Source organism: Chrysochloris asiatica, unplaced genomic scaffold (assembly GCF_000296735.1).
Source record: "Chrysochloris asiatica unplaced genomic scaffold, ChrAsi1.0 scaffold00009, whole genome shotgun sequence".
NCBI classification, from domain to species: Eukaryota; Metazoa; Chordata; class Mammalia; order Afrosoricida; family Chrysochloridae; genus Chrysochloris; species Chrysochloris asiatica.
In genome coordinates this window covers 17,201,046-17,228,955 of record NW_006408527.1, presented here as the reverse complement: position 1 = coordinate 17,228,955, position 27,910 = coordinate 17,201,046, and the positions used below count along the sequence as shown (strand labels likewise).

General features: G+C 46.5%; 1 protein-coding gene across 1 annotated transcript in view; it reads left to right on the top strand.

Annotated features, from left to right (window-relative positions):
* The window catches only part of TMCC2 (transmembrane and coiled-coil domain family 2), a 47,672-nt gene that overhangs the window by 5,482 nt on the left and 14,280 nt on the right, over window positions 1-27,910 (top strand). Inside the window, exon 2 of the mRNA XM_006834085.1 lies at window positions 9,382-9,921. Coding sequence (XP_006834148.1) covers window positions 9,382-9,921 — 540 coding nt within the window. The remainder of the gene's footprint in view (window positions 1-9,381; window positions 9,922-27,910) is intronic.

The window sequence follows — 27,910 nt, the reverse complement described above, 5'->3', positions numbered from 1 at the left end:
GTGGAAGAAAGATGAGGCTTTCTGCTCCTGTAAAGATTTCCAGCCTTGGAAACCCTGTACAGGGTGGCTTTGAGTCAGAACTGACTCCACGGCACGTACCCACTACCATAGGTCAGAGAAGAAGAGCCCCATAGGGTTTCCAACGCTGTAGATCCTTGTGGAAATAGACTGCTACATTCTTCCTGTGTAGAGGCTAGTGGGTTCGAATTTCTGACCTTTTGGTTGACATTGGACTCCTTAGATTTTATCAGGTGGGACAGAATGGAAATTAACCTAAAAAGAAATGGGGAATAGGTCTTTGACAAAAGTCACTGCCTTTACCTTCAAGGGAGAACGCACCCAGCCAAGTGAGATGAAACACATGTAAGATGGACGTATTAGTTGGAGGGTGCTGTAAGCATGGGGTGGAATGGGGAGCATGTGGAGTTAAGAAAGCTGTGCTGGAGGAGATGGGTTTAGATACGATGTGAAAGAAAAACATGACAAAAACCAAACCTGTTGCCGTTTGAGCGGATACTGACACATGCCGACCACACGTATTTCAATAGAAATATTGAAGCTCCATAAGGAAATTTTAGCTCCATAAAAAATTAAGCTCCATAAGGATTTTCTTGGTCGCACTCTTTAGACACTGTTGAGCAGCAGCCTTTTCTTCTGCAGCGCTACTGGATAGGTCTGAACTATCAACATTTATTAGCAAACTAGAGGAGGAGGGCTTTCTCAATGAGGGAAGTGAGGTAGCACGTGCAAGTCCTTGATAAGGCTTGTGTCAAGCATGTTTGATTGGCACGGTGGTTACTCTTGCAGCCTGTGAATAGTCAGGAAAGCAGAGGGTGGTGAAGAATTCTAAAGTTGCTTGTTTTCACCATCTGCACCTATGTGAGGAAGGGAGAGGGTCCCAAGGCCCAGACTTGCTCCCTGTCTGTCAGCACCATTCAGAGCAGCCGTATATGTGGGCTTGGGAGGAATTGGTGGTCACAGAGAAAGCATGTTGCAAGCGAAGCTCTCTGATATTGCTACACACTAAGTTCTAGATGAACTCCCAGATGTCTTGGTTGTTTGTCTAGTGGGAACTGTCTTACAAGTTCAGTATTTATAAATTGTGCTTCTCTTTCTGTTTGTCTGATTGTTTCTTAACTGCCAATCCCATTAACAAGAATCTCTCCCTCAATAAGAAATTGAAATATCCAGTAAAAACTAAATTTTGTGTTGGAGTTGTTTTTGTTTTTTAAGTGTGAGCATCAGGACCTGGGGGGAGGAGGGGAGGCGGATCAAGCAGTTTCTGATTAGTGGTCTGAGAGGCAATTCGAACTTCATTTCTTATTTTCATCTCTCTTGTAAGAAATGGAATTTCCTATTGAAATGTCCGTAGACTCCTACTAACCCACTGCCGTCGAGTCAATTCTGACCCATAGTGGTCCTCCAGGACAGAGTAGAACTGCTCCTTACGATTTCCAAGACTGTAAATCTTTATGGAAGTAGACCGTCTCATCTTTTTCCTGTGGAGCAGTTGGTATGTTTGAACTGCCGACCTTTCCGTTAGCAGCCCAGCACTTCTCCCACTGCACCACCAAGGTTCCTCCTCATAGACTACGAATGGTGCAGATTTGCAACAAAATTATGACCAGAGAGTACACCTTTTATCAGCTAATCAATTAAATCTCTCTGTGTTAAATTAGAAGCAAAGCTATGGAGGGATTGTTGTTAAGTACTGTGGAGTCGGTTCTGACTCATAGTGACACCCAGCACAGGGTTTCCGAGGCTGTAAATCTTTATGGGAGCAGAAAGCCTAATCTTTCCCTCCATGAAACAGCTGATAATTTCGAACTGCTGACCTTGAGGTTAACAGCCCAATTCGTAACCATTAACACTACTCTACCTACTCTAAGAGAGCTCCTTTTATGGAGGGATAGCAAGTAAGTTTTGTGATTGTTTTTAGAAAAACAATGATTTGAGGTTCAAACCTTCCTATTCCAGCCAAGTTGACTGAGTGGTGACCACATGCTGGGTGTAAGGACATGAGCCCGTTACTCTTTCTCAGCCATTATGAAGACACTCCACACATGTGAGCTCCTTAGTCTGTGTTCTTCTCACTCCAAGCCAGCTTAGCCTTGTCAAGTTACTAAGATGAGCTGCAGCAGGAGGGATATGGGGTGGACACAAGAAAAAGCTGCCTGACTGAGCAGTTTCAATATGTGGGAAAGATAGTTGTCTAAGGATTAAGTCACTTATTCAGTGGTTTTGTAGACTTGGATAATTTCTGCTCAGAAAATAAGTAAAATATAGAAATCTCTGTGTTTCCATAGAGGCCTTTACTGGGTATCATTGCAGTATGTTTTTGTTGTTGCTGTTAGTTGTGGTTGTTTGCAAATCCATTCTCAGTCATCACACTTCCCCCTCCCACACACATATTGTACAGAGTAGAACCACTTCATAGGGTTTTCAAGACATGACCCTTTGAAAGACCCCCAGGCCTGCTCTGAGGTGCCTGTGTAGGTTTGAATGACCAACTTCTGGCCAGTAGTTAAGTGCTTCACCGTTTGTGACACCTAGGGACCCCCCTGGGTAATGTAGCCAATATGGCTCCTGCTTCCCATTTGCTTCTGTTCTCATGGTGGTTCATTCCATAAGCGGGTGAAAAGTTGAATAACAGTTTGAGAGCGCACGAGAAGCCGTGTCACAAGGCAGTGCACGATTAATTGCAAAAGGAATGGTTCAGATAATGAGCTCTCTCATGCTCCGAGCAGGCGGGAGCAGTTAAGACTGGTGTGATCAAAGAGGGATTTCTGGAGGAGCGAGGTGGTAGCACATGAGTGGGACGTGAAGACACGGGGAGAGGGCACACCATGCAGGTAACTTGAATCCAAATTTTCTTTGCTGATGTATGTGGACTATGCTCTGCTGAACTACCCAGTGGGTGACCTTTCCCAAACTGCATTGGCTCCCGGCAGTGGAGCATTCTTGAATAAAAGTTTAAAATTAAAATTTGGAATAGGAAATCATTTGCTCCTGACTTGAGATCTTTCTATCTTTTAATGTCAACTATGGAATCCTGGTGTGGCGCTGTGGGTTAATGCACTGGACTGCAAAATCAGCTCAATCAGCAAGGTCAGCAGTTCAAACTCACCAGCTGCTCCTTGGAAACCATATACAGGATCTCAGTGAGTTGGAATCGACTCACTGGCACTTAACAACAACAACATGATGCTGTGAAGGAGCCCTGGTGGTGCAGTGGTTAAGAGCTTGGCTGCTAACCGGAAGGTTGGCAATTCGAACTCACTAGCCACTCCACAGGAGAAAAATATGGCAGTCTGTTCCCATCAAGATTTGCAGCCCTAAAAAAAAAAAAAATTTGCAGTCTTGGAAACCCTATGGGACAGATCTACTCTCTTATGTGGATGATGTGAGTTGGAATTGACTCAGTGGCAATGCATTTGTTTGGGGTTTTATGACTCTGAAAGTAAAAATGATTCCAAAAATCTTTCAACACTGTGTTTCCAATAGAAACCTCAAACAGGCCTGAACAGTTGCAATTGTTCATTCTGGTCAATCATTGTGGTTGTTGTGGTCATCAGTGCCAAATCTGGGGTGATGGCTCTGCTCCTCCCTCAAACCTTCCCCCAGAGCTTCTTAAGGGCAACCAGAGACTTCCCCAATCTACTTTATATCTTTTGAGTGAGACTCTGTGGGTTTTTACAGTGATTAGTTCTCTAGTGCTGGCCCTGTTTCCATAGAGACCCTATAAATAGAGGAATGTTGGCGACCTAGGCTTGCCACGGCTCAGGATGACCCAGTCACCCCCCCGAACCCTTCCAGTAGAACCTCAAGGCCAGATGAGAGGAAAGGATATGTAGTCAGCTGCCAGATGAGAGAATTAGCTATAGGTTAATGCAACGTTTTAGGATCCTTTCAGCTTTTTCTGAGAGTTGTTACGGATGCAGGGACCTGTAGTAGTTAGCAGCTACTTTCTACCATTTTCTAACCAGATGATGCCAAAGACGCTATATCCTGAAGTGGTTTAACTTTGGCTTCTTGCAGCTGTGCTTGCAGAATTTGAAGCAAACTTCCCTTTTGGGGGACCCACACCCAGGGAGGAAAACAGAGAGCACAGGCTTCTCAGGAAGGATCCTTCAGAAACCATCTAGTCCACCCGTTCTTCCTCACAAGGGCAGTGGCAACCAGAGCAGACAAGAGTCCCTCCTGCTCTGAAAGACAGTTCCAGGGGAAGAGACAGTGAAGTGTCCTCATTTACATTCCCAGGTATAGGCACCTAACCTAGGACACTCTCCCTTCTACAACTTCTAGCCTCTGGGTAGTTTTGGGGACAGCTCTTACTCCATTCTCTGTTTGTGCTCCACCTTTAACTCTGAAACAGCTCAGCTCTCTTTTCCTAGTGCATGACCACCAAACTGATTTCTAGCAGTTGGGGAAAAGTCAATGTGGAAAATCGAATGACATTTAGTAGCTGGAACCTGTTAGTCAGAGCAGGTGGTGCTTTCTGCTGCGTTGGCGGCTAAGTTCCCTCAAACTTATCACCATGGTTTTCCTCACTTCCAAAACTTGTAGCTGGTTCTGTGCATGTGCTGAGGTTTTAATTTTTTTTTTTTTCAAACACTTAACTATGTTATGTCAAAACTCCTGAACCATCTCCTCCCAAACACCCACATACAGAACAGCCCAGCCCCAGTGTGTCACCCTACTATTCCTGCCTTACACTTGTGAGTGCCTTTGGAGCACTCCCAACCCATGTTATTCTTTGACTTAAATTTTCAAATTTATTTTTGTTGTTGTTGAAAATATGCACAGAACATATACCAACTCAACGATTTCTGCATGGGCAAGTCAGTAATCTTGACTACATTTCCCCAAGCCACTTAGTCATTGTCCCTTCCTGATGAATATAAACTCACAGCCACGTTGCAAGTGGCTGCTGTCATTTTGATCGTATACAGCTAGTGCTTAATTAGGCAGACTTTTTTTTTTCCTTTTTAAGTTTTTACTGTGACTTGAGTGAAAGTTTACCAGGCAGATGACCAGGTTTACATTCAACAAACCATATTTTGTTTCATAAGGCAGGCATTCTTGACTAAAGACATTAAACTCTTGTCTGGTTTAAAAACTACTTCAGAGGATATTTTTGGTATAAAGTTTAAGAATATCTCAGGCAGTAGTTTTAGAAGCTCGTCCAGTTGCACTGGCTCCAGAAAGTCTGGATTCAATGAGAATTTGAAATTCTGTTTTGCTTTCCTCCCTTTTGATTGGATTCTCTTATAGAATATTTTTAATGAAATCATTCAGTAATGGTAGTCCAGTAAAATCTAGTTCTGGACTCATGGCGAAGGAGGCAATTAGCTAGACCTTCCCTTTCTTCCTCCTATCTCTGACTCCTTTTTGTTCTTTCTTTCCCTTGGACTGTAGCAGACTCCTTAGTGCTGCTGGGAAGAAGGTCTTGTGGTTGCCTGACTTCCCTTTACCTGTAGATCAAATGAATAGGAGGGAAATGAAGACCCACAGTGGTTAAGGGTCTTGCCCAGATCCATGACTACAGTTCAGGGGACCTAACTCCTCCAGGCCCAGGCATTTTTATTATTTTTTTAATCTAGCTTTTGTTACTTACTGTTTGGGGGCAAAATGTAAATACTATATCTAGTCTCAGAGTCTCTGGGTGTGCAGTCAATTAATGTGCTTGACTAATGACCAAAAGGCTGGAGGTTCAGGTCCACTCAGAGGTTCTTGGCAATGTGTTTCCCAAAACTGAATCTTTGAAAACTCAGATACACATGGGCTCCCCATGAGTTGATCTTGACTTGACAGCAACTGGTAGTTTAGTCTTAGAGTCAGTACATGGACTGATGTGGTTGTTAAGTACCGTTGGTTCTCAACCATAATGACCCTGTATAGGGTTTCCAAGGAGCAGCTGAACCTTCGACCTTGCGGTTCAAACTGATTTGACAGTTTAGCGCATTGACCCTCAGTGCCACACCAGGACTCCAGTGATGGACTGTTCTTGTGAAGTCCCATGGAGTAGGTTCCAACTCATAGTGGCCCAGTGTAGGATTTCCAAGGAGCACCTGGTGAATTTGAAGCATGGTTAATTAGACTGGGGTTAGTCTTAGTGGATTAGCTGGTTCATTCAGCTGTACTGTGTGCCTCAGTTTCTTCATCTGAAAAATGGTGATAGTGATATTAGGATCTATCCCACCTTACGTTCTAAAGTTAGGCTAAACTTAAGGTAGATTGACAACATAAATTAGAAAACACTTTAAAAAAATATTGTTGTGTACTTTAAAAATAAACTGACCAAAGATTTTAGAATCCAAGGCAGGATGGCAGACAGTACAGTAACTGCTGTTCCTCTCTTAGCACCTGGTATCCTTATCTCCAGGGGTGAGGGAAAGGAAAGGCTTTATAGCCCAGGCCTTCTGGTGAATTCTCTTTGAAGGGTAACTCTACCTGAGTGGGTGTAGAAGAAATGCTGCAGTGTTTGAAAAGCCCGCTTAGGGGGAGGGGAAGGGAGGGGAAGAAAGGATAGAATGCTAGAAAGACAATTTGTAATATGCATTATCACCATTTGGCAGAAGCAGCTTGGAAAATTCCAGAGCCAGCTGACCCCATCTATGATACTTGGAGGGAGGGCTTGTATCAGCTTGGAGCTGGAAGAAAGAACTGTGTCCTCACTTACCCCTGGTCTGGAGGTCTATGGGATCTGGTCAGGTTCAAGTTCATGGTGGAGTGTGCTTCCAAATTGGAGTTGCCTGAGTGCCTTGGTTCTACCCACAGAAGATTCAGACAGGCTTCATGGTCCTGTCTCAGGCTGGCTCTGAAGGTCCTGCCTTAGGGTGGGTTTGAGCCAGATGTCCCCAGATCTGTCCCAGAGTGATGGGGGAACCTTCCTAGTCTGTAAAATGGGTGATGTAAGAGCCCTATGTGCTTTTGAGGATTTTAGGTAGAGTCAAGTGAGATGAAGACTGAAAATCCTAACTTTGTACATAAATACATGGGGGGGGATCTACTTCTAAAAAAAAAGTCATCCACTGAGAATCTTGTAGAGCACAGTTGTACTCTGACACACATGGGGTCATCATGAGTCGGAGTTGACTCAGTGGCCCCTGGTATATACTTGATTTACATCCAGATGTAAATCTATACAAACCACCCATGCTGAGGTGCCAGTTAACAGTGAGAGCAGGCTAAGATAGTCTAGAGGCTGAGGATTGTTTTTTCTTGGTTTCTGCATGGTCTTTGTGTTTTCTGTTCTAAAACCTTGTTTCTAGAAAAAAGGAAAATATAAAATTTATAATTTTAAAAAATGACTGAGGTCACCTCATGAGATGACAGCTTGTTCCTCACAAATGAAGACCTGCACTGGCTCATCAAGCCCCAAATTGCCAGGTTCTGAGTTTCCCTTTGAGGAGTTACAGAGGATGGGTTCTTAGATCCTCTAAGCCCCATGCCCTCCGCCTAACCACTTTGAGTTCCTGCAAAGGGTTTGGCTTGGACAGATAAGCCCTCCACTTGACAGAATGGCTGTCTGGACTTAGACCACATGTTCCTTCACCCTGGTTGGAACTTCTGGCCGCTTCTCTTTGAGCTGTCCTGTCTGAGGAACATGTGGAACATCTCATCAACAGTGCTGACAGGGCTGGGCCAGGGCAACATGAGGCTCCAGGGCCACTTTGCATTGTCCTAAACTGAGCAGAAAGATACTCATTAGCATGACTAGTTTTGACATGTATGCTACAGAATTGGTTACGTGATCACCTGTGCTACAAGGTATGCCCACAGAAGCCAAGCTTGTCTTGTTACCTGTGTCAGAAATTCGTACTAGAGTCGTATAGACCACACGGTTACTGTTGTGTGCCAACTCATAACATTAGTGGCACAAAACTTCATCACTTGGTTGCTAACCAAAAGGTTGGCAATTTGAACCCACCAGCTAGTTCCATGGAAGAAAAGACTTGGTGATTCGCTCCCATAATGTTTTCTGCCTAGGAAACCCTATGTAGGGCAATTCTCCTTTGTCCTATAGAGTCGCTATGAGCTGTTATTGGCTGCCATCAAGTTGGCCCCTGATCCATGCCCAGTGGACTCGCCATGCACAACAGAATGCTGTCTGATCCTGTGCTGGCCCCAGGATCCGTTATAGATTGCACCATTGTGATCCGTAGTATTTTCATTGGCTAGTTTTTGGGAGTAGATCTCCAGGCCTTTCTTCCTGGTCCTTCTTAATCTGTAAACTCCACTGAAACTTGTTCATCATAGCAACACACAAGCCTCTACCAACATGAATGGTGGCTGCACTTGAGGTACACTGGCTAGGAATTAAACTGTGTCTCTTGCATGGAATATGAAAATTATACCACTAAACTATTATGCCCCCTTAGATAGAGATACATTTATTTATTTAATGCAACAAGACTCTCAGGATAGGCAGTTCCTGGCTTGTGTGACGACTGTACAAGACTACCAAGTTCCTCGGCCAGTCCTTTGGGGTATCTCTATATGTGGAGTTAGCCAGGTCAGTCACCTTGTGATTACAGAATGGCTGCTGCATCTCCAGGCATTAAGCCCACATTCTAGACACCAAGAAGTCGGATGGGCTAGTGCCTTTATTAGGAAAGCAAGTGTTCCCAGAAACCCTCACCTTGCTTTTCACTGATCAAAACTTTATACTACTACTCCTAATTGAAAGGGAGCCTAGTGAAGCAAGAATTTTTGGCAAGGTACAGTAAGGCCTTACAGTTTGGTTAACAGGAAAGAAAGGTAAATAGAATAGGTAGGCAGTTAGTGTTGTGGTGCTGTAGGGTAAGCATTGGACTGTAAGGCCAGTAGTTCAAACTCATTAGTTGCTCCTCGGAAACCCTATACAGGGTCACTATGAGTCAGAACCAACTCCACAACACTTACTAACAGCAACAACAGTACATATTGTATGATCCTGATTTCCCCAAGGGAATGTCGTAGTGAGACATCTTTGGAAACGAATAGCTTAATCTAAAGGAGCCAATATGTCCTGAAGGAGAGCCTCACTTACAAAGAGACTCCTGGGGAAGAATCTATCTAGAAGACTAAAACCCAAGTGCTACTGATGTATGCCACTGAACCCCAAACTGTAGTCATAAACATATCACTCCCAGTAACCCTGAAGCTACATATTGATTTGGAATGCCCTGTTGAGAGTCAAGGGCTATGTTTCTTTGGGAAAGAAAGAGGTAAGTTGTTACTTTTTGCAAGGTACCAAATTTTAGTCTTAACAGGCCATTTATAGCGATTGTCTGGCTTCAGACGGCTGCTGTAACTATGCTGGTCTCCCAAGGACAGATCCCCTTCAAGACCCTTCCACTCACCAGAGTTCGTTCATCTCTTTGTCTCCCCCTTCAGAAAATCCAGCAGCTCTCAGAAGGCTCCATGTTTGGCCACGGCCTGAAGCACCTATTCCACAGCCGCCGCCGGTCGCGGGAGAGGGAGCACCAGGCATCTCAGGAGAGCCAGCAGCTGCAGCATCACCTGGGCATGTCCGACCATGACTCCCCTGATGAGAAGGAACGTTCCCCAGAGATGCACCGCGTCTCTTACGCCATGTCCCTGCACGACCTGCCCGCCCGGCCCACCGCCTTCAACCGTGTGCTCCAGCAGATCCGCTCCCGGCCCTCCATCAAGCGGGGCGCCAGCCTGCACAGCAGCAGTGGGGGCGGCAGCAGTGGGGGCAGCAGCCGGCGCACCAAGAGCAGCTCCCTGGAGCCCCAGCGTGGCAGTCCCCACCTGCTGCGTAAGGCCCCCCAGGACAGCAGCCTGGCCGCCATTCTACATCAGCACCAGGGCCGCCCTCGCTCCTCTTCCACCACGGACACAGCCCTGCTGCTGGCTGACAGTGGCAATGTGTACCTCTTGGCTGAGGAGGCTGAGGGCATTGCGGACAAGGTGAGGCAGGCAAGAGGAGAGCTGGCTGGGTGGGCAACTATTTGTTTTGTTTGGGGGTCTGTTTTCAAAATTATATTTTGCTCAGAACAGTGATAATCTTGATCTGTTTTCCTTACACATGCTGTGAAGAATATAGTGTGTTTAAGAGCAAAACTAGAACCCAATCCTAATTCTGCCACTAGCTGGACAAGTTATTTAACCTCTTTGTGCCTCAGTTTCCCCAGTTGGAGAAGTGGGAATAATAATAGTAGGGTTGTTGGAGGATCAACTGTGTTAATAGATGTAAGATACTGGGAACAGATGCTGGTGCAGTATTGTTTTTGTTGTAACTAAAGTAGTTAGGGAAGGAACCCATGAAGGGCTGTTTGGAAAGGAGAAAGGCCAGTTTAATGTATGTATTTATTCATTCTTTTATTCATAATTGTTGTTAAGTGCCATTGAGTCATAGTGACCCTCTATAGGGTTTTCGAGGAGCAACTGGTGGGTTTGAACTTCTGATCCTACAGTTAGTAGTTCCGTGCTTATTCGACAGTGCCACATCGGGACTCCTTTTATTTATATAGCAAATATTTATCGAGCAGTTATTGTTACAAGACTGTATGAGCTGGGCTAACCACTGTCTAGAGAGGGAGAGAGATGAGCAAATGGACAATCAATGACAGAGCAGAGGGTAAAGACTACGTAACTGCTGTGGGAGCTTGAGTAGAGCGTGTAGAGGAAGCGGGGAGGAGGACTTGGAAGATCTTCTAGAGGAAACCATTAAGATGATTCATGGAGTAGAGTGCGGGGGTAGTGAAGAGGGGAGCTCATTGTGGTTGCATCACAGTGTTTCTGGGGACTAGCAGGTAAGTAGAGACCAGATCACCAAAGGCCCTGCCATTTTGTGTCTGGGGACAGCATGAAGCTATTGAAGGGTGACGAGCAGAAATTTGAATGGGGGTGGGGTGGGGGGCACGGCGCAGTCTCTTTGGATCTCAGTAGACAATAAAGTAAAAGGTGGGACGGGAGTCAAGGAAACCATTTTTGGAGCTATGTAGTTGTCTAGACAGTGACAGGATAGAAAGGGGGAAAATTCAAAAGACATTTAGACGTTAGAATCAACAGTATAATCAATAGGTAATGAGTTAGAAGTAGAAGACAAAGGAAGGGAAGGAATAGCGATGATTCTAGGGCTTCTGTCTTAGCAACTTTAGGGGTAGGAATGAATGTTCTCTCAATTATAGAAACATGGGAGAAGAAGTAAGTTTTGGGATGAATTCGATTTTGTAAACATTGAGTTCCAGGTGCCTTTGGGAGGTGCTAACTGAGAGGATCAACTAGCAGTTGGATTTATGAGAGAGAACTAGACTTGATCTAGTGTTTTGGGGAATCAGCATTGAGGTTGAAATTATGGGTATGGATGATGTCCTTTAAGGGGTAAGGGCAGCTCCAACATGCAAGGGACAGGAAAGCACAAGGGGCCTGAGAGAGAGCAACCAAAGAGGAGCAAACGTGGAGAAAGATGACCCTAAAGCAAAAAAAGTGAAGGGAATTTGAAGAAGGGGGAGTAGTCAGCAGTGTGAAATGTGGCAGAAGAACAGGTTAAGATCTGGATTTGGAAATGAAGAGAGTCAATACCAAGTTGTGGAAATCACTGGTGTGGGTGGCAAGGAACCAGTTTCAGTGGATTGAGGAGTAGGTGTGAGTGGAGTCGGAATATGTGGTTGGACTGGGAAGAAGGGAGAATGTCGATCTGAAACAGTGTGGTTTCTGCTGGGAGAAAGCGGAGCTATCTCTGTGCTGACAGGAGAGGGCCATGTGGAAGGACAACACTTAAGACACTGATGAGGGAGAGACATTCTCATTGTCATGAGCTGGTGAGCAGATAAGAAGGGATGAGATCCCAGGGCAGCATTGCTGATGGTCAGGAAGAGAATCTCCTCTTCCACTGAGATGAGAGTGAGCAGTGTGGCTGGAAAAGGCACAGGTTAGGTGGCAGTGGGAGACAGACAGGAGTTCCCACTTGGTACTCATTTTCTGTGGGAACAAAAAGATGAGGCTGCTTGTGGAGGGTCATGGGGGGAAGGGACAGGACTGACTTGAGGAGGACACTAAAGGTTTGACTCAGATCAGAGTGATTCTCTGAGTGGGAAGACCTGGGTGACTTGCCTGGTGTAGCAAAGGCACCAGCTGAGATGGGATGTTCAGAATTTGTATTGGCAGCATCCCCAGTGGCTGTGATTTATTGCTCCTCAAGTGATCTTCCCTTCCTGTAGCCGGAGGGTAGGAGCAGAGCTGAAGGACTGGGATTGGGGGTTTATTGAGTAGCTGTTATAAGGCAAGGGTGATGTATGAGTTGGGGGTCTGAGCCAGAGAGTGTTCAAAGGTTTTGGTCTTGCAATGTTGGCTGGCTGACAGAGAAGGTGGTGGAGTTAGCAGAATACTGATATGTGCTGAGAAAAAAACCAAGAGTGCTAAGGGGTTGGGGAGCAGGCACATTGGCTGTAAAGAGGAAAGAGACTGAGGCCATTGGAGTTTTAAGATTTTGGATCTGAATGTACCCATAGGAGAGTGGCTAGCATGGAATGAATTGAGAGACATTTAATTTGAGAAGGCAAGAGCTAGGCAGTTAGTTGTTGGGTGGGTTGTCTGTGTAACACTAGGATCCCCTGACTGTTGATTACAGGTTGCCTAGGCACAGAGGCCAGTGTGTTGGGGGATTAGCAATCAGAGAGTGGTCAGAAGGGAGGGCACTGGTAGATTTGATGACTGGTGAACAGAGGGTGGTAGATCATGATGGCAGGGACCTTAGTAGGGAAGGTATGATGCTGCCCAGGTAGCACTGAGGACAGTGGTGAGCAGGTCCTGCCTCCAGACTGATAAAATGTGAGAGGAAGGATAAGAGAGTAGCTTGGACTTAAGAGGGCTGCAGGGGAAGGAGAGTTGCAATGAAAGTCTGCAGTGGAGCGAGTGCCCTCAGACTGGTTGAATTCTAGGTACCTTTGGGAAGTATCCACTCAGAGAAAACCAACAGACGTGGAATAAAGGACTGGGCTAGGGTAGAACTTTGGAATTTATCATTGAGGTTGAAATCTTGGGAGTGGATAGAGCCCTCAAGGGCCAAGAAATGAAGGGGTAGAAGGGGTGAAAGAGAGGAGAGCCTCAGTGATATGGAAATGAGACTGGGTGACCTTTTGGATGACTAGTTACACTGGGTACCTGTGAGGTGTGGTGGTTATATTAGCTTCCTGTGGCTGCTGTAATAAAGAACCACAAACTGGAAGGCTTTAAACACTAGAAATTGATTACCTCAGAGCTCTTTAGAAGTCTGAGTGCAGGGTGTCAGCAGGGCCATGCTCTCTCTGAAGGCTCTAGGGGATGCTCCTTGACCATCTCAGCTAATGCAGACCCCACTCATTCCTCAAACTATGGCTGCATCACATCAGTCTCTGTCTGTCTTCACACAGCTATCTTCCCTCTGTGCGTCTCTTCTCTCTGTATAAGAAGAGAGTCATATGTGGTTGTTGGTGATTATGTGCCATGGAGTCAGTTGCGACTCATAGCGACCCTGTACAGGGTTTCCAAGGCTGTAAGGCTTTACGGGAGCAGAAAGTCTCATCTTTTTCCTGCGGAACAGCTGGTAGTTTTGAACTGCTGACCGACGTTAAGGTTCGCAGTCCGATTTATAACCACTATGCTACCAGAGCTCCTTCTACCTAGCATTAAGGCTCTAAAAATTCAGGTATTAATGGTTGTTTTACCTTAAGTTGTCACTAGGCAGATAAATGTCCACATACAAGATCTAGACTTGTTCTCATTTCTGCTCTTGAGTTCTTGTGCAAGTTGGGATTGGAATACTTTTAGACATTTATTTGTTCAGCAAACATTGTATGCATGCAATGAACCAAGCACTGCCCAGAAGCTCACATTTGTTTTGCACATCTCCATGTGATGCTTATGTGGTGCTTTTCTATATACATATTGTTTCATGAACTCATTATAACAGCCCTGTGATATAGATCAGCTAGGTGATAGGATGACATCTAACTTTTAGCAACAGACCCAAAGAGTGAATGCGATTCTTCAAGGTCACATTGCTACTAAGAGATGGAACTGGGGCTAAAAGCTGGGTCTCTTGGCCCCAGGTTCAGTGCTCTTCCCACCATGGTGATCTGTCTGTGCACATGCTAGCACTAAGCCTAGGCAGACCTGGGCAGACCCAGCCTGTTGCATATCCAAAACAGTATCTTCATTCCCAGCCAGCTCATTAGCACAGCTTCTGGCCACTGGATGTTGAATCATTTCATATTCCACAAATTACCTCAGTTCTAGATTTCTTTGAGAAGAAAGGACTTTCCCACAGCCAATTATGGACCACTTGTCTATAGCAGAGCCTTACCTAACCAGTCTTCAAATAAGCAGCTGCCCTCTTATCTTCCTCATCAGTACTCTGAACATCTTCACCATGCACCCGCCCCCATCTCCTCTTCACTTAGCTAATATTTATTGAGTATTATTAATACTCTTATTAAGGAGCTCTGGTAGCGTAGTGGTTACGAATCGGGCTGCGAACCTTAAGGTCAGTGGTTCGAAACTACCAGCTGCTCCGCGGGAGAAAGATGAGGCTTTCTACTCCCATAAAGATTTACACCCTCGGAAACCCTATACAGGGTTGCTATGGGTCGGAACCGACTCGATGGCACATAACAACAACATCTCTTATGTACCAACTACTGTTGTAGGCACTGGGGATACAGCAGTGAATGAAAACAAAGCCCTTAATTTCATGAAAGTATTCTAGGTGGTGCAAATAGTGAATGTGCTTGGCTGCTAACAGAAAGGTTACAGGTTAGAGTCCATCCAGAGGCACCTCAGAAGAAAGGCCTGGTGATCTGCTTTAAAAAAGATCAGCACTGAAAACCTGTGGGGCACTGTTCTATTCTGACACATGTAAGGTCACCATGCATTTGGATAGACTTGGTGGCCACTGGAAACTGGTGCTGTACTCTCACCCTGGCTAGGAGGAGGAGAAAACTCACTGCTGTCAAGTTAATTCTAACTCACGGCAACCCTATAGAACAAAGAAGAACTGCTCCTTAGGGTTTCCAAGACTAAATCTTTATGGGAGCAGACCACCTCATTTTTATCCTGCTGTTTGAACCGCTGACCTTGTGGTTAGCAGCCTAGTACTTACCCCACAATGCCAGCAAGTTCCTTAGTAGGAGGAGATAAACATTCAATAAATGAGCACTATGTTATAATGAGTGCTAAAAGGAGCTCTGGTAGTGTAGTGGTTACGAATTGAGTTGCTAATCTCACGGTAAGCAGTTCCAAACTACCAGCTGTTCTGTGAGAGAAAGATGAGCCTTTCTGCTCCTGTAAAGATTCACAGCCTTGGAAACCCTGTACAGGGTCACGTGAATTGAAACCAACTCCACGGCACAAAACAACAACAACGAGTGCTAAGAAGCAAAATGAAAGTAGAGAGAGGAGGCAGAAAGTGGTGGGGTGGTCAGAAAAGGGCTCTCTGATAATCGAGGGAAAGAACCATGAAGACATTTGGGGCAGAGCATGTCAGCCAGAGGGGCAGGTAAGTGCAAAGGCCCTGAGGTAGGAAGGTACTTGGAGTGTAGTGTGGCTGGAGTAGAGGGTACAAGCTAGAGAATGTAGAAGAGCCCAGACCAGAGAGGTGAGCTGAGGGTGGGAGAGTGGGGGCAGAGTGAGGAAGATTGCAGATTAAACAGGACCTATGTGGTGAGTCCTGGTATGGTGCTATAGGATAAGCGGTCATAAGGTTGATTTGAACCCCAAGGTTGGTAGCTCAAACCTACCAACTGCTCCTGGGAAATCCTATACAGGGTCACTGTGAGTTGAAATCAACTCAGCAGCACTTAACAACAACAGGTGCTACAGGATAAGCACTGGACTGCTAACCACAGATTGGTGGTTGCAACCTACCATGCAGCCACTTCTTGGAAATCCTATACAGAGTTGCTATGATTCAGAACCAACTTGATGGCAGTGAACAACAACAAAACTAGGGCCAGGAAAAGAACTTTTGATTTTTTTTTTGTTTTTGAGTGAGATGGGAAGTCATTAGAAGATTTTGTGCAGATCACTCAGCTGCTGTGTGAATGGATTATGAACAAGGGTTTGTGCAGGAGGCTTGGCACAGGGTAGGAGTGGTGGAGGTGGTGACAGTGGCTGAATTTGAGATTTGCTTCAAAGATTGAGCCATAAAGTTTCCTGATGAAGTAGTGAACGTGGGGTCCAACAGAAAGGGAGCACCAAAGGTGGGTCCTGGGAATTTAGCTGAGCAACTAGAAAGAAGAGGTAGCTACTAACTGAGTTTGAGTAGACAGATAGGGCAGATATTTGTCAAGGGCAGAAGGGGCTAAAAATCCAAGTTCAGTTTTATATACATGAAGTTTGTGATAGCTATTAAACAACCACAGGGAACTGCCAAAGAAGCAATCAGATGTGTGAGTCTGGAGTCCTGGGGAGAGATCCAGGCTGGAGGCATACATTTGGGAGTTGCCAGCATACAGATAGGATTTAAAACCTTGGTACTGGACCATCTGCAAACAGATTTTCGACTGGGAAGAAGTCTGTCCATAGAGTGTGCTCGCCTGCCTTGGCTCAGTGGGTGAAGCGGCCCTGTGAAATGGAGAGCTAGAGGGGCCCAGCAGAATGCACTGGAATGTTCACCTCTTACTGTGCCAGTGCCCTGTGTGGGTCAGCAACCAGAACCCCCTCTCAAAGGCAAGTCAGTGAAAACATTTAAGAATTCAATGAAAAAATCCTGTCAAGCAAGGGGTCGTGGTATTAGAACTGTTTTGCGGTGGGCACTGATCAAAGGGAGTGTCTGGCTGTTGATGCTTGCTGACTGGAAATGCAGTGGACCTGGGGCTGGGAGTGGGCAGGCTGTCACTTGGTGAGCTGCTTTTCCACATGGCTCCTGTTTGGCCATCACACTGTTTTTGAGATATCCAGACAGCAATTCTACATTGCTACATGTAGAATACCAGGCCCAGAGACTCTTGGGTAAACTCACTGGAGGACAGTTCCCTGTCTTCAGAGTGGCAATGGGGGAAATGATCATTGCTGTTTGAGGGCACTTTTATATCCTCATTTAGAACTCTCAGCTGTCTAGAGCTTTGTCATGTGCATTGCCTGGCTAATCTTAATGACATACCTGTGAAGTAGGCAGAGCAGATATTATCTTCATTTTACAGACAGTAGACTGAGGCCAAAGGAACTCTGGTATTGTAGTGGATTATGAGACAGACTACTAACCACAAGTTCAGCAGTTCAAATCGACCAGCCGCTCCGTGAGAGAAAGATGAGACTTTCTGCTCCCGTAAAGAGTTACAACCTGGGAAACTATATATAGGGTCACTATAAGTCAGAACTGACTCCACGGCCCATAATCACCACCAAACTGAAGCATAGGAGTCCCAGGGTGGTGCAAACATTTAATAGACTTAGTTGTTAACAAAGATTGAAGGTTCCAGCCTACCCAGAGGCAATGTACTTCCAAAAACATCAGCCACTGAGAACGCTATGGAACGCAGTTCTACTCTGACACATTTGGAGGTTTGCCATGATTTGGAGTCGATTCACTGGCAACTGGTAGATTAAGGCCTAGAAAAATTGAGACCACTTGTCTGAGGCTACTCAGCCTGTTAGAAGCAGAAGGAAGACTAGATCTATGTTTCTATAATCTCCATGAGACTGGGCTGAGATCTGAAGTCACTAAAACCACTTGTTATTGTTGTTAAGTGCAATCAAGTTGGTTCTGACAGGACCCCTTCATGCCCCATCCACAGGGAGCACGTTTGCCTCAGCCCAGGGAGGGGGAACCGTAAGTCTTGGTTGGCATTTCCCCTTCAGTTGTATGGCTTTTCTGACCTTCTAGGGATGGCCATGGTCCTGGGGTTCCTGAGGAGAGGGAGGTGTTTCCATGCTCAGAGGAAAGGGGTCTTCTAGCCATGAGGAAGCCCTTGTCAGTCAGTTGCTCCCCCCAGCCCCAGAGACCATTGGTTGGAGTGAGCCCCACTGTGGTTCCACCCCTGCTCTCGGGGCATGAATAGAAGGTATTCTTCTCTCTAGTAAACACAGCTTCACATGTGCTCAGCAAGCGCCCCACGATTACTAGCATCTATTTTTAATTCATAAGCGTTCCCCACAGCCCACACCCTTGCCATTGTTTGGAGTTTACCAGCTGGCTTTCGGACCAGAGTGGGCCTATGCAGGGGTTGTTACTGAAACACCCTGGTTCTTCAGCTATCCTAGAGAGATTCACCCCACCTCCACCCTACTAAATGAGGGAAACCCCAAAGAGAGTAGGGGCACAACAGAGGGACTGAGAGAGACTCCCGGTCCAGGGAAGCAGGCTCACCTTGGTGATGAAGGTTGCTGGTAGTTGGCTATCAGTTGGTCCCTCAGCTAACGGTCTTTGAGGTTGTGCCTTTGTTCCCTACAAAAACAAATTGTCACCTCTGCCTCACCATCATGCCTTTTGTATGTTTTTGTATGATTTATATCTGAAGGTGGATTTTAAAAAATGATCATCATTTGTTGGTGCACTGGGACTAGAGTGACAGCAGGGCTTCCTAGTTTGTGGTGCTTTTGTCTCTGGTAAACCTACATGGAGACTACAGCAGGAGCCGCTGGTTGTGTGTGGAAATGGAATTTAGTCACCTGGCTTCTCAAAAATCAGAGGAGCACCCCCCCCCCCTTAGACTTTTTTTTTTCCCTTAACAGCAGTTCCTGGAAAACATGTATGCTTTTGAAAAAAAAAAATCTAGCAAGTCTTCCTCTTGCCTTCATCACCAACCCCAGACTTTCAGGGAGTGGGTTAAACCCCGGCAAGGACCAGTGGTTTGTAATCCCTTACTCTCATCTCTTCCATGTTTGGCTTGGCCGTTGCTTCCCTCTCTGTCTTGTTCAAAATCTCTCCCAGCTGTGACCACATGCCCTGCCCAGCATCCCTTACTCTGGGCCAGTGCAAGGTGTATCCAGGTAAAAGGGCTCTGGAGGGTGATAGGTGGGGGGCAGGACCAGGAATGCTGGTTTGCAGCCAATTCTGCCTGGCTAGCCCTTGTCCTAGTTGTTCTTCCTTTAATGGACAATGTGGCTGATCCCTTCAGAGCATGAGGAGGAACACACAGAGGCAGCAGGGCAGCCTTGGGAGACCACTATGGAGGAACTCAATGGTGGGAAGATGTCTACTCACAGACCAGCCTGTTGCCCCTTAACTTAGAGGGGAGGGTGGAAGAGAGGGCCAAGATCTCCACTAGTGGTGGTGCCATGTGACGTCACCGCTGGACGCTTTCCTGTGGCTCGTGAAAGTGTTATCTCTAGGCTGCAGACAACGAAATCAGGGCAGTTCATCTCATCAACTCAACCAGAGCTGACTCTGGTATCCTGACCTCTTGGACACTCCTCTACCAGATTTATCCAACGACAAGATTTCTTCTCTGCCTGGCATAACTAAACACCCTGTTTACACTGAGAGATGGTGGGCATTGGCCAAGAAGGCTGAGATGTCAGCAGGCACTGAGGGCCCCTAGTTTATTTATGTCTGGTCTGGGAGCCTGCAGGGTGTGGCCGGCCCTGCCCATGAGTCTTCTAAACACGTCTCTTTGGCAGTTGGAGGAGGCCAGGCCATTCTCCCTTGGAGCTTACTATGTGTTTGAGCTCATAGGCCAGGGTCTATGAGAGAAGATCATATGTAAGGTCCAGCAGGTCTGGCATGTACCCTGCTCACCACTCAAAGGCGGGAGGCTCTGCTAACCATCACAGTTTCCGTCACCAGCTGTGAAAGATCATTCAGCAAGTTAAAACTACTATTTTTGTCTTTGAGAGCCTCCATGGGTCAAGGCTAACTATGTGATCTTGCTCTGCTGAGTGTAGAAAGAGAAGAAACTAGATTTTTTAAAATAAATTATTTTGAGCACATTCTAGAACAATTATTTTCACCAGCGAAAACAAGAAAGGGGCAGTCATAATTTTCAGGTAGTGCTATACATGTAATAAGTGAAAAACCAATGAGCTTAACTTGTATTTTTGTGGCACTGTGGGTTAATGTGCTGGACTGCAAGGTCGGTTTGAACTGCAAATTTGGTGGTTCAAGCTCACCAGCCCCTCCTCGGAAACCTCATACAGAGTTGCTATGAGTCAGAGCAGATTCGATGACACTTAACAACAACAATGATGGTAAAGTTATCTAAAAGATGGGGGTCAGATGCTTGTTTTAGTGCTTGCTATAGGCCCTATTTTCTGTAGTTACATCTCTGGGTGCACAGAAGACAAGAAGCTCCAGTGCTATACTGGGTTCCTCGGCCCGTTCACACTCAAGCAATCCACCTTTACAGCCCGTCCTACACATGCTCGTGCCTTTGTCAGCCTGGACTCATAGCCAGGTGTTCCCATCAGGAGCTGGGAGGACAGATATCTTCTCTGTCCCTGTCTCATCTTCTTCCTGTCACAGAAAGGTCCTGGGGGCACAGGCCAGGCCTGCCAAACCAGCAGGCCTCACAGGAGCCTTCAGGGACAGTGCCTCTCCTGCTAGCCCACTTACCAAGCTAGGTAGGGTGGCTCTGGGATGTGCCAGGAATTGGTGCTCCCTAGCTCTGGTAGCGTAGTGGTTACAAATCCAGCTGCTAATTCCACGGTCAGCAGTTTGAAACTACCAGTTGTTCCGGGGTAGAAAGATGAGGCTTTCTGCTCCCGTAAAGATTTACAGCTTTGGAAACCCTGTTTTGTTGTTGTTGTTAAGTGCCGTGGAGTCGGTTCCAACTCATAGCGACCCTGCACAGGGTTTCCAAGGCTGTAAATCTTTACGGAAGCAGAACGTCTCATCTTTCTCCCGTGGAACCGCTGGTATTTTCGAACTGCTGACCTGCGGTTCACAGCCCAATTTGTAACCACTACGCTACCAGAGCTCCTTGGAAACCCTGTACAGGGTTGCTATACGTTGAAACCAACTCCACAGCACATAGCAACAACATCTTAGTGATGAAAAGGCCTTATTTCTTGGGGACCTTCAGACCTCACTATAACCTATTTTATTATGCCTTAAACAAACAAACCAAAACTTGCTCCCACTGAGTCAATTCTAACTCATCACAACCCCATAGGACAGAATAGAACTGCGCCGTAGGATTTCCAAGTCTGTAAATCTTTACAGAAACGGACTGCCGCGTCTTTCTCCCATGGAGTGGCTGGTGGGTTCCAACCACAGACCTTTCAGTTAGCAGCAGAACACTTAACCACTGCACCATCAGGGCTCCCTTGCAAATGTTTAAAAAAAACTCCAGTCCACTCTTGTCGAACTGATTCCAACTTACAGCAGTCTGTATCCGTAAGCATGCTGTAGCATCTTTCAGAGAACCACCAACCTTTCGATTCGCAGCTGAGCTCTTAACTACTTGCATCACCAGCGTTCTTTCATTGTGCCTGCAAGTCAAAAAGTTCTTCTTTAGTCTGATTTGAATTCTAATTCAGGTGATGCCCTTTACCTTTCACAGGCTCTGTCCAATCAGGAGGAGTCCCCGGGGGCTATAAACACTTAACATTCTTGGCTGTTAACTGATCACAGGCTCTGTCCAATCAGGAGGAGTCCCCAGGGGCTGCAAACACTTAACATGCTTGACTGCTAACTGAAAGGTTGGATGTTCGAGGCACCTTGGAAGAAACGCCTCGCCATCTACTTCCCAAAAGTCAGCCACTGAACACCCTATAAAGCATAGTTCTACTCTGACGCACATGGGGTCACTTGAGTTGCAATCAACCAGTTTTTGCTGGTCCAGTAGGGAAAATCAAAACCCACACCCTGGAGTCAATTCCAATTCATAGCAATTCTACAGGACAAAGTAGACCTGCTCCAATGATTTCTGGGACTGTAAATCTGTTTAAAAGACCAGACAACCTCATCTTTCTCCTGCATACTATTTTGTGGGCTTGAACTGCTGACCTCTAGATTAGCAGTACAATGCTTAACCTGGTATACCACCAGGGCTCCTTCAAATCAGGAAAGGAGTCGGGAAATGAAGCTGCTGCCCTGTACCTAAAACTGTGACACCAGAGACAGAAGCAGCAACATCCTCTTGGCTTTTAGAACAGGATTGTAGGCTCAGTGAATTGTTTCAGTTGGCAACTAACTGGTGTCTGGAATTTGCATTTATTCCTCGTTTTCCCATGATCTATGACTTTTTCCCTAGTTAGAATGGAGACCAAACCAAAAATAAACCAAACCTACTGCTGTTGCGTTCATGCCAACCCACTGTGACCCAACAGCACAGAGTAGACCTACTTTCCAGGGTTTCCAAGACTGGAAATCTTCACGGGAGCAGACAGACTTATCTTTCTCCTGAAGTGTGGCTGGTGAGTTTAAACCACTGACCTTGCAGTTAGCACCCCAATGCTTATCCTATAGCACCACCAGGGCACCTTAGAGTTGAGACCAGTGCTCTCCAAATTAATCCCAACACCTGAGAGCTTAGTTCCCTGGGCGGGAGGTGAAATTGCCAACCTCTTATTAAGGAGCTCTGGTAGTGTAGTGGTTACGAATCGGGCTGCGAACTGCAAGATCAGCAGTTCAAAACTACCAGCTGCTCTGTGGGAGAAAAGTGAGGCTTTCTGCTCCCGTAAAGGTTTACAGCCTCGGAAACCCTGTACAGGGTTGCTATGAGTCGGTTCCTACTCCATGGCACATAACCACCACCAATTACCCAGGTCAGAGGCCGGTCCTCTTTGCTGCCCTAGCCTCTAAGCTCAGACCACTTTGGCCCCAGTCTCCTGGAACTCTCCAATGCTGTCCAACAGGAAGGTGTGCTCAAGGTTCAGGTGTCAGTGCCCCCACCCCCAGTCCCAGGCTGGAACTGATAATAGTCAGGAACCAGAGAAACTATCATTGGGTTCCAGATGGTATGGAGCTGGAGCTGGTGGAGTGGGCATGGGCCCTGGGAGCTGGCTCAGGTCTCCCCAGCCACTGAGCACATTCCTCCCTGGATCTACCACATCCCTGAGATACGAAACACGACCCTGATCCCCTCGGGTGCCAGATAAGGCAATGGAAATACAGTATCAGGAACCCGATCCCTGCTTCTGCCCCGTCTTTCTTTTCATAGGCACTTTCTCTAGTTATACCCCAAGGGGCAGAAGGTTCTGAAATAGAAGCAGAGGCGAACACACACATCCCACTGCGTTCCTTCTAGGTTCCTAGGGAGCCCAGGGCGCCCCTGAGCTGAAGTGGGGGCTGAGGGAATGAGTGGCCCTCTCCCACTTGCCTTCTCTCTCCAGTGACAGGCCCTGGGGATGTTGCACACAGGTTGTGTGACTGTTCTTAGCTCCCCTGCCCATTTCCCACATTCTTCTGAGGCTGACTCAGATGCCTCCAGCCTCTTTTGTCTCCTTTGACCTCCCACAGGTCTGAATATGGGGGAGTTTGCCCCGCATACCTCTCTTTCTCTTCCTTGTAAATGTCTCTCCAGATGGCCTGCCATTGGGACCCGAGTTGGGCCAGTATCCATAGCTACTGAATAATTGAACATGTTCAGCAAAAGCTAAATCAGATCCTGGGTGATACTGTGACCAGAAGGCCTTCTCTGGGTGGCTGGAAAGGCGAACCCTGCCCTGGAAAGACAAGCACTCTGTAATAGTAACTTCTTTATATAAGGTTTCTTCCCTACTGGAGAAGGCAGCTTCAGATCCAAATAGCATCTGGGTCCTGTGCCGGTCTGCTAAGTCCTCAGGGGTTTCATGGCATTGTGGTCATGCCCCCCAAGATGTGCTGGTCATGGCCCTTTGAAAGTCTTCCTGGCTTAGGGCTGGTGGTCAGCTGAACAGTTTGCTGTACTTTGCAGCCTGATCTCTTGTCTATTTCTCATTTCATCACATCAGCTCCTGATAAGCTCTGAGCCTTGAGTAAGCAGGACCCCATAAGGATTCTGTGTTTACCTCCTCTGCTTTTAGAAAGGAATTGTCTAAATTAGAAATCCTGTTGCTGTCTAGTCAATTCTGACTCAGAATGACCCTCAAGACAAAGCAGAAATACTCCACAGGGTTTCCAAAGGTGAAATCTTTACAGAAGCAGACTGCAGCATCTTTCTTCCGCAGAGTGGCTGGAGGGTTCTGTTGACCTTTCTGTTAGCAGCCAAGCACTTAAACCACTGTGCTACCAGGACAAATAGGGTGAAGTAGAGGGTGCTCTAAGGCATCCTGGTGATTCAATAATTACGCACCTAACTGCTAACTGAAAGGTTGCTGGTTTTAACCCAGCCAGTGGCTCTGCGGGAGAAAGACCTCTGACCATCTGTTCTCCTAAAGATTGTTGGTAAGTGCCGTGGAGTCGGTTCTAACTCATAGTGACCCTGTACAGGGTTTCTGAGGAGCAGCTGGTGAATTTGAACTACCAGTCCTGCAGTTCAAACTGACCTAGTCTAGTGCATCATCCTGCAGCACCACACCAGGATTCTGGTAAAGATTATAGCCTAGGAAATCCTACGGGACAGTTCTGCTCTGTCACATGGGATTGCTATGACTCTGATGGCACTTAAGCAACAACAGAGCACTCTACTTCTTAAAAATTGCCCCAAACAACACCCTCACCTGCTCCTTTCTGTCTTCTTTTCCAACTCTTAACGTCTGTGTCTTTCCACCTGCTCCTAGGAAACATGCCCATCTTGGTTGCTCTAGTTCATCTGGCTGAGTCTTAAAGTCAATGTTGGTGGAGTGATTTCTGAATATTGACCACTCCCCCAAACCATATTCCCAAGGGGGCTTAGTGAGCATTAGAGAAGCTGTGGTTCTTTCAAGAAGGAATCCTACCTGGGAAATTTTCACAGCACATTTGGGGCCTGAGAATTTTTTGAAGCCTTACCTTGCCATTCTAAGCTACTAAATTTAGCTGCTTTTCTGTGTTGTTCTTTGCTCCTAAAGCCTTGGGTTTCCCACCCTTCAAATGTGTGGTTTATGCCTTAAAAAAAAAAAAAGCGAGAAAGAACTGCAAGTAGGAAAAATGTTTTAAAGGCAAAGGAAAGAAAAAAATGCAAGAGTGTCTCCACTTCTTAGTGTTACTATAACAGAACTACCACAAGTGGGGGGCATTGACAAAAATGATTCATTTTCTCATATTTTAGGAGGCTAGAAGTCCGGATTCAGCTTTAGGGAAGGCTCTCTCTGTGAATCTCTTTTCAGCTTCTGTTGTACCTTGGTGATCTCCATGTGGCATCTGTCTTTCCTGGTTGAATTTCCTTTTCTGGGCCTGAGCTGCTCTGATTGTATCTCAAAGGTGACCCTATGCTGATACGACTTCATCAAGGTGACCCAGATGGCTTTACATTCATATAGGGGGAGGACATAAATCATTCCCAAACAGAGTATTAAGGAAAAAAGGGGTCTGGTATAACAGTTAGAGGACGAAACAAAAAGAATAAGGATGTGGAGAAGAAAAAACCCTAAACTAAAGGGTCCTGGTGTGGTGCTGTAGGATAAGCACTAGAACGCAAGTCAGTTTGAACCATAAGATCGGCAGTTCATACTCACCTTAGACACCCTGTACAGGGTCACTATGAGTCAGAATCGACTTGACGGCACTTAAAAGCATCAGCAACAAAAAGGGAAACCCAGTAAAACAGGGCTGCAACCTGCTGAAGGTGCTGAGAAGAGGCCTGTGTACAGACAGACCTGGCCAGCCGCCCAGCCTTCCCTTGCAGGATGGCCAGAGTCCATCTGTCGCCTGCGGACTTGGGCTCAATGTGGAAGTGTGGACAGAGCCGAGCTGGAGACTCTGCCAGCGCTCCGCTTCCTGGTCCTGTGAATAGACCCTAACCTTCACAGTTCACCTGACATGTGGTTTCTGTCTCATCCAGACCAGAGAAGAGGTAGCAGGGAGTCGGGGGTGAACAGGACTTACTTGACCATAAGCAGAACTGGCATTTACCCAGCAGTACGTTGTCTTTCCCTTGCAGCTCGTGCCCTTTCAGAGCTTCTTGCTTTCATGTTCCCTGCAGTCATCACTATGTCAACCTGCCACTGTCTCGACTGCTCCATCTGGCAGCTGAGTTCTGGCTTTCTCTGTTCCAGGCAAGGGACAGTTTAATTTGAAGACAAAGCAGCGTTGTTTGGTGTGGATTGCGTGCCCATGTATACGCACGCATATATATGCATATTCTGGTGTAGTACTTAGGATAAGCTCTGCACTGCTAACCACAAGGTCAGCAGTTCAAACCCACCAGTCACTCCTCAGAAACTCTACACAGGGTCACTACGAGTCAAAATCCACTCAATGGCACTTAACAACATAAGGGCGCCTCAGGACTAGTTCTCTGTTGAAGTAAAACCTGTATGCTAGGCATTTTCACTCCCATTCTTGTTTTATCCTTGGTAAGGCCTTGGAGGAGTTCCTGAGTGGTACAATCAGTTTAACACTTGACTAAGGAGCCCTGATAATGTAGTGGTTACGAATCGGGATGCAAACCGCAAGGTCAGCAGTTCGAGACTACCAGCTGTTCCACGGGAGAAAGATCAGGCTTTCTGCTCCCGTAAAGATTTTCAGCCTTGGAAATCCTGTGCATGATCACTATGAGTTGGAACCGACTCCATGGCACATAACAACAACAACAACAACTAGCCCAAAGATTGACTGTTTGAACCCGCCCAGAGGCACCTTGGAAGAAAGGCCTGGTGATCTGCTTCTGAAAGGTCAAAGCCTTGAAAACAGTTATAGTCTGCATACACCGAGTCACTGTTAGAATCAACTTGACAGCAGCTAGTTAGAATGTTGTGCTTTTTTAAGTCCCTGGGAGAGACTTTTCATTAGTACTATTCTGTAGCTGGGGTCCTGGAGTGGCGCTGTGGGTTAATGCACTGGACTGCAAGGTTGGCAGTTCAAGCTCACCAGCCACTCCTCAGAAACCATATACAGGGTCACTATGAGTCAGAACCAACTCGATGGCACTTAACAACAACAACAATTTTGCAGCTAGGAAACCTAAAATGTGGCTGTAAAGGCTCAATCCATTCACCTTCCCCTCAACCTTCTGATACCGTGGGTCTCCTTCACCCAGCCCTCTCTGTCAAGGCTACAGCCTCCTCTTGCAATTGAGGAGCATGTGAAACCTCAGATTTACAGAGCTTGTCAAGGTTATAAGCTCAAAAGAGATGGGTGAGGATTTATGCTCACACTTCTGACTACTGGGCACTTTGCTTTGCCACTGAAAGCCTTAGCTAGCTCCCAGGGAGCCCAGCCTTGGTATGTCTTTCTGCCATACACATTCAACTTCAGCCAAGGCTTTCCAAGCTCCCCCATACTTGACACACTCCTCCCACTGACTTTGTAGTGGGGGGAAGGCGGGGGAGGGGGTTGCCCATTTTGCAGACATGGAAACCGAGTCTCTGAACCTGTGATGACTAAGGTCCCGTGGATCTGGGGCTAGGAAATTGGTTTTCCCACTGTGCCTCTGGCTTCCTGCTTCCCACCATCAGAGCAGGAAGCTCTGTATCCTTGGCAGATTTGAGAACATCTCTTTGGTCCAAAGACAAGAACAGAATTGTAGAGAAAAATGGATCTGTCTCCTGCCAGTTTGCCTGGCAGGCATCCCTCGATTTCTGTTTGTTCCTCTTCTTTTAGCAGCCTGTTGGTTTGCCTCTGGGCCCTTCATCCCCTTTTCCTGTTGCTTAGTTATTGTGGTGATGGGTAATTTATCCCTGGAACAGAACTGACACCTCTCACCAGGGAGACACCAGATAACTTTCTTGGGAGTTATGCTCCCCAGTGTGATCTTGGTGGTGCTTTGTGACCTCGTAGGAACCTTTTTTGGTGCTTTTGAAGCTTCATGATTCTGGACATCTAGGGGAGAGAGAGCTTTAGTACAGTGAGAGTCCCAGGAACCAGCTTACTCAGCCCCTTCCCCACCTCTCCTGTCGCTGTTGCTTCCCCCTTTTCTTTCTTCTCTTTTACTTGTAAAGAAAAGTTAAAAGCATTAGCTTGGTAGGGTTAGAA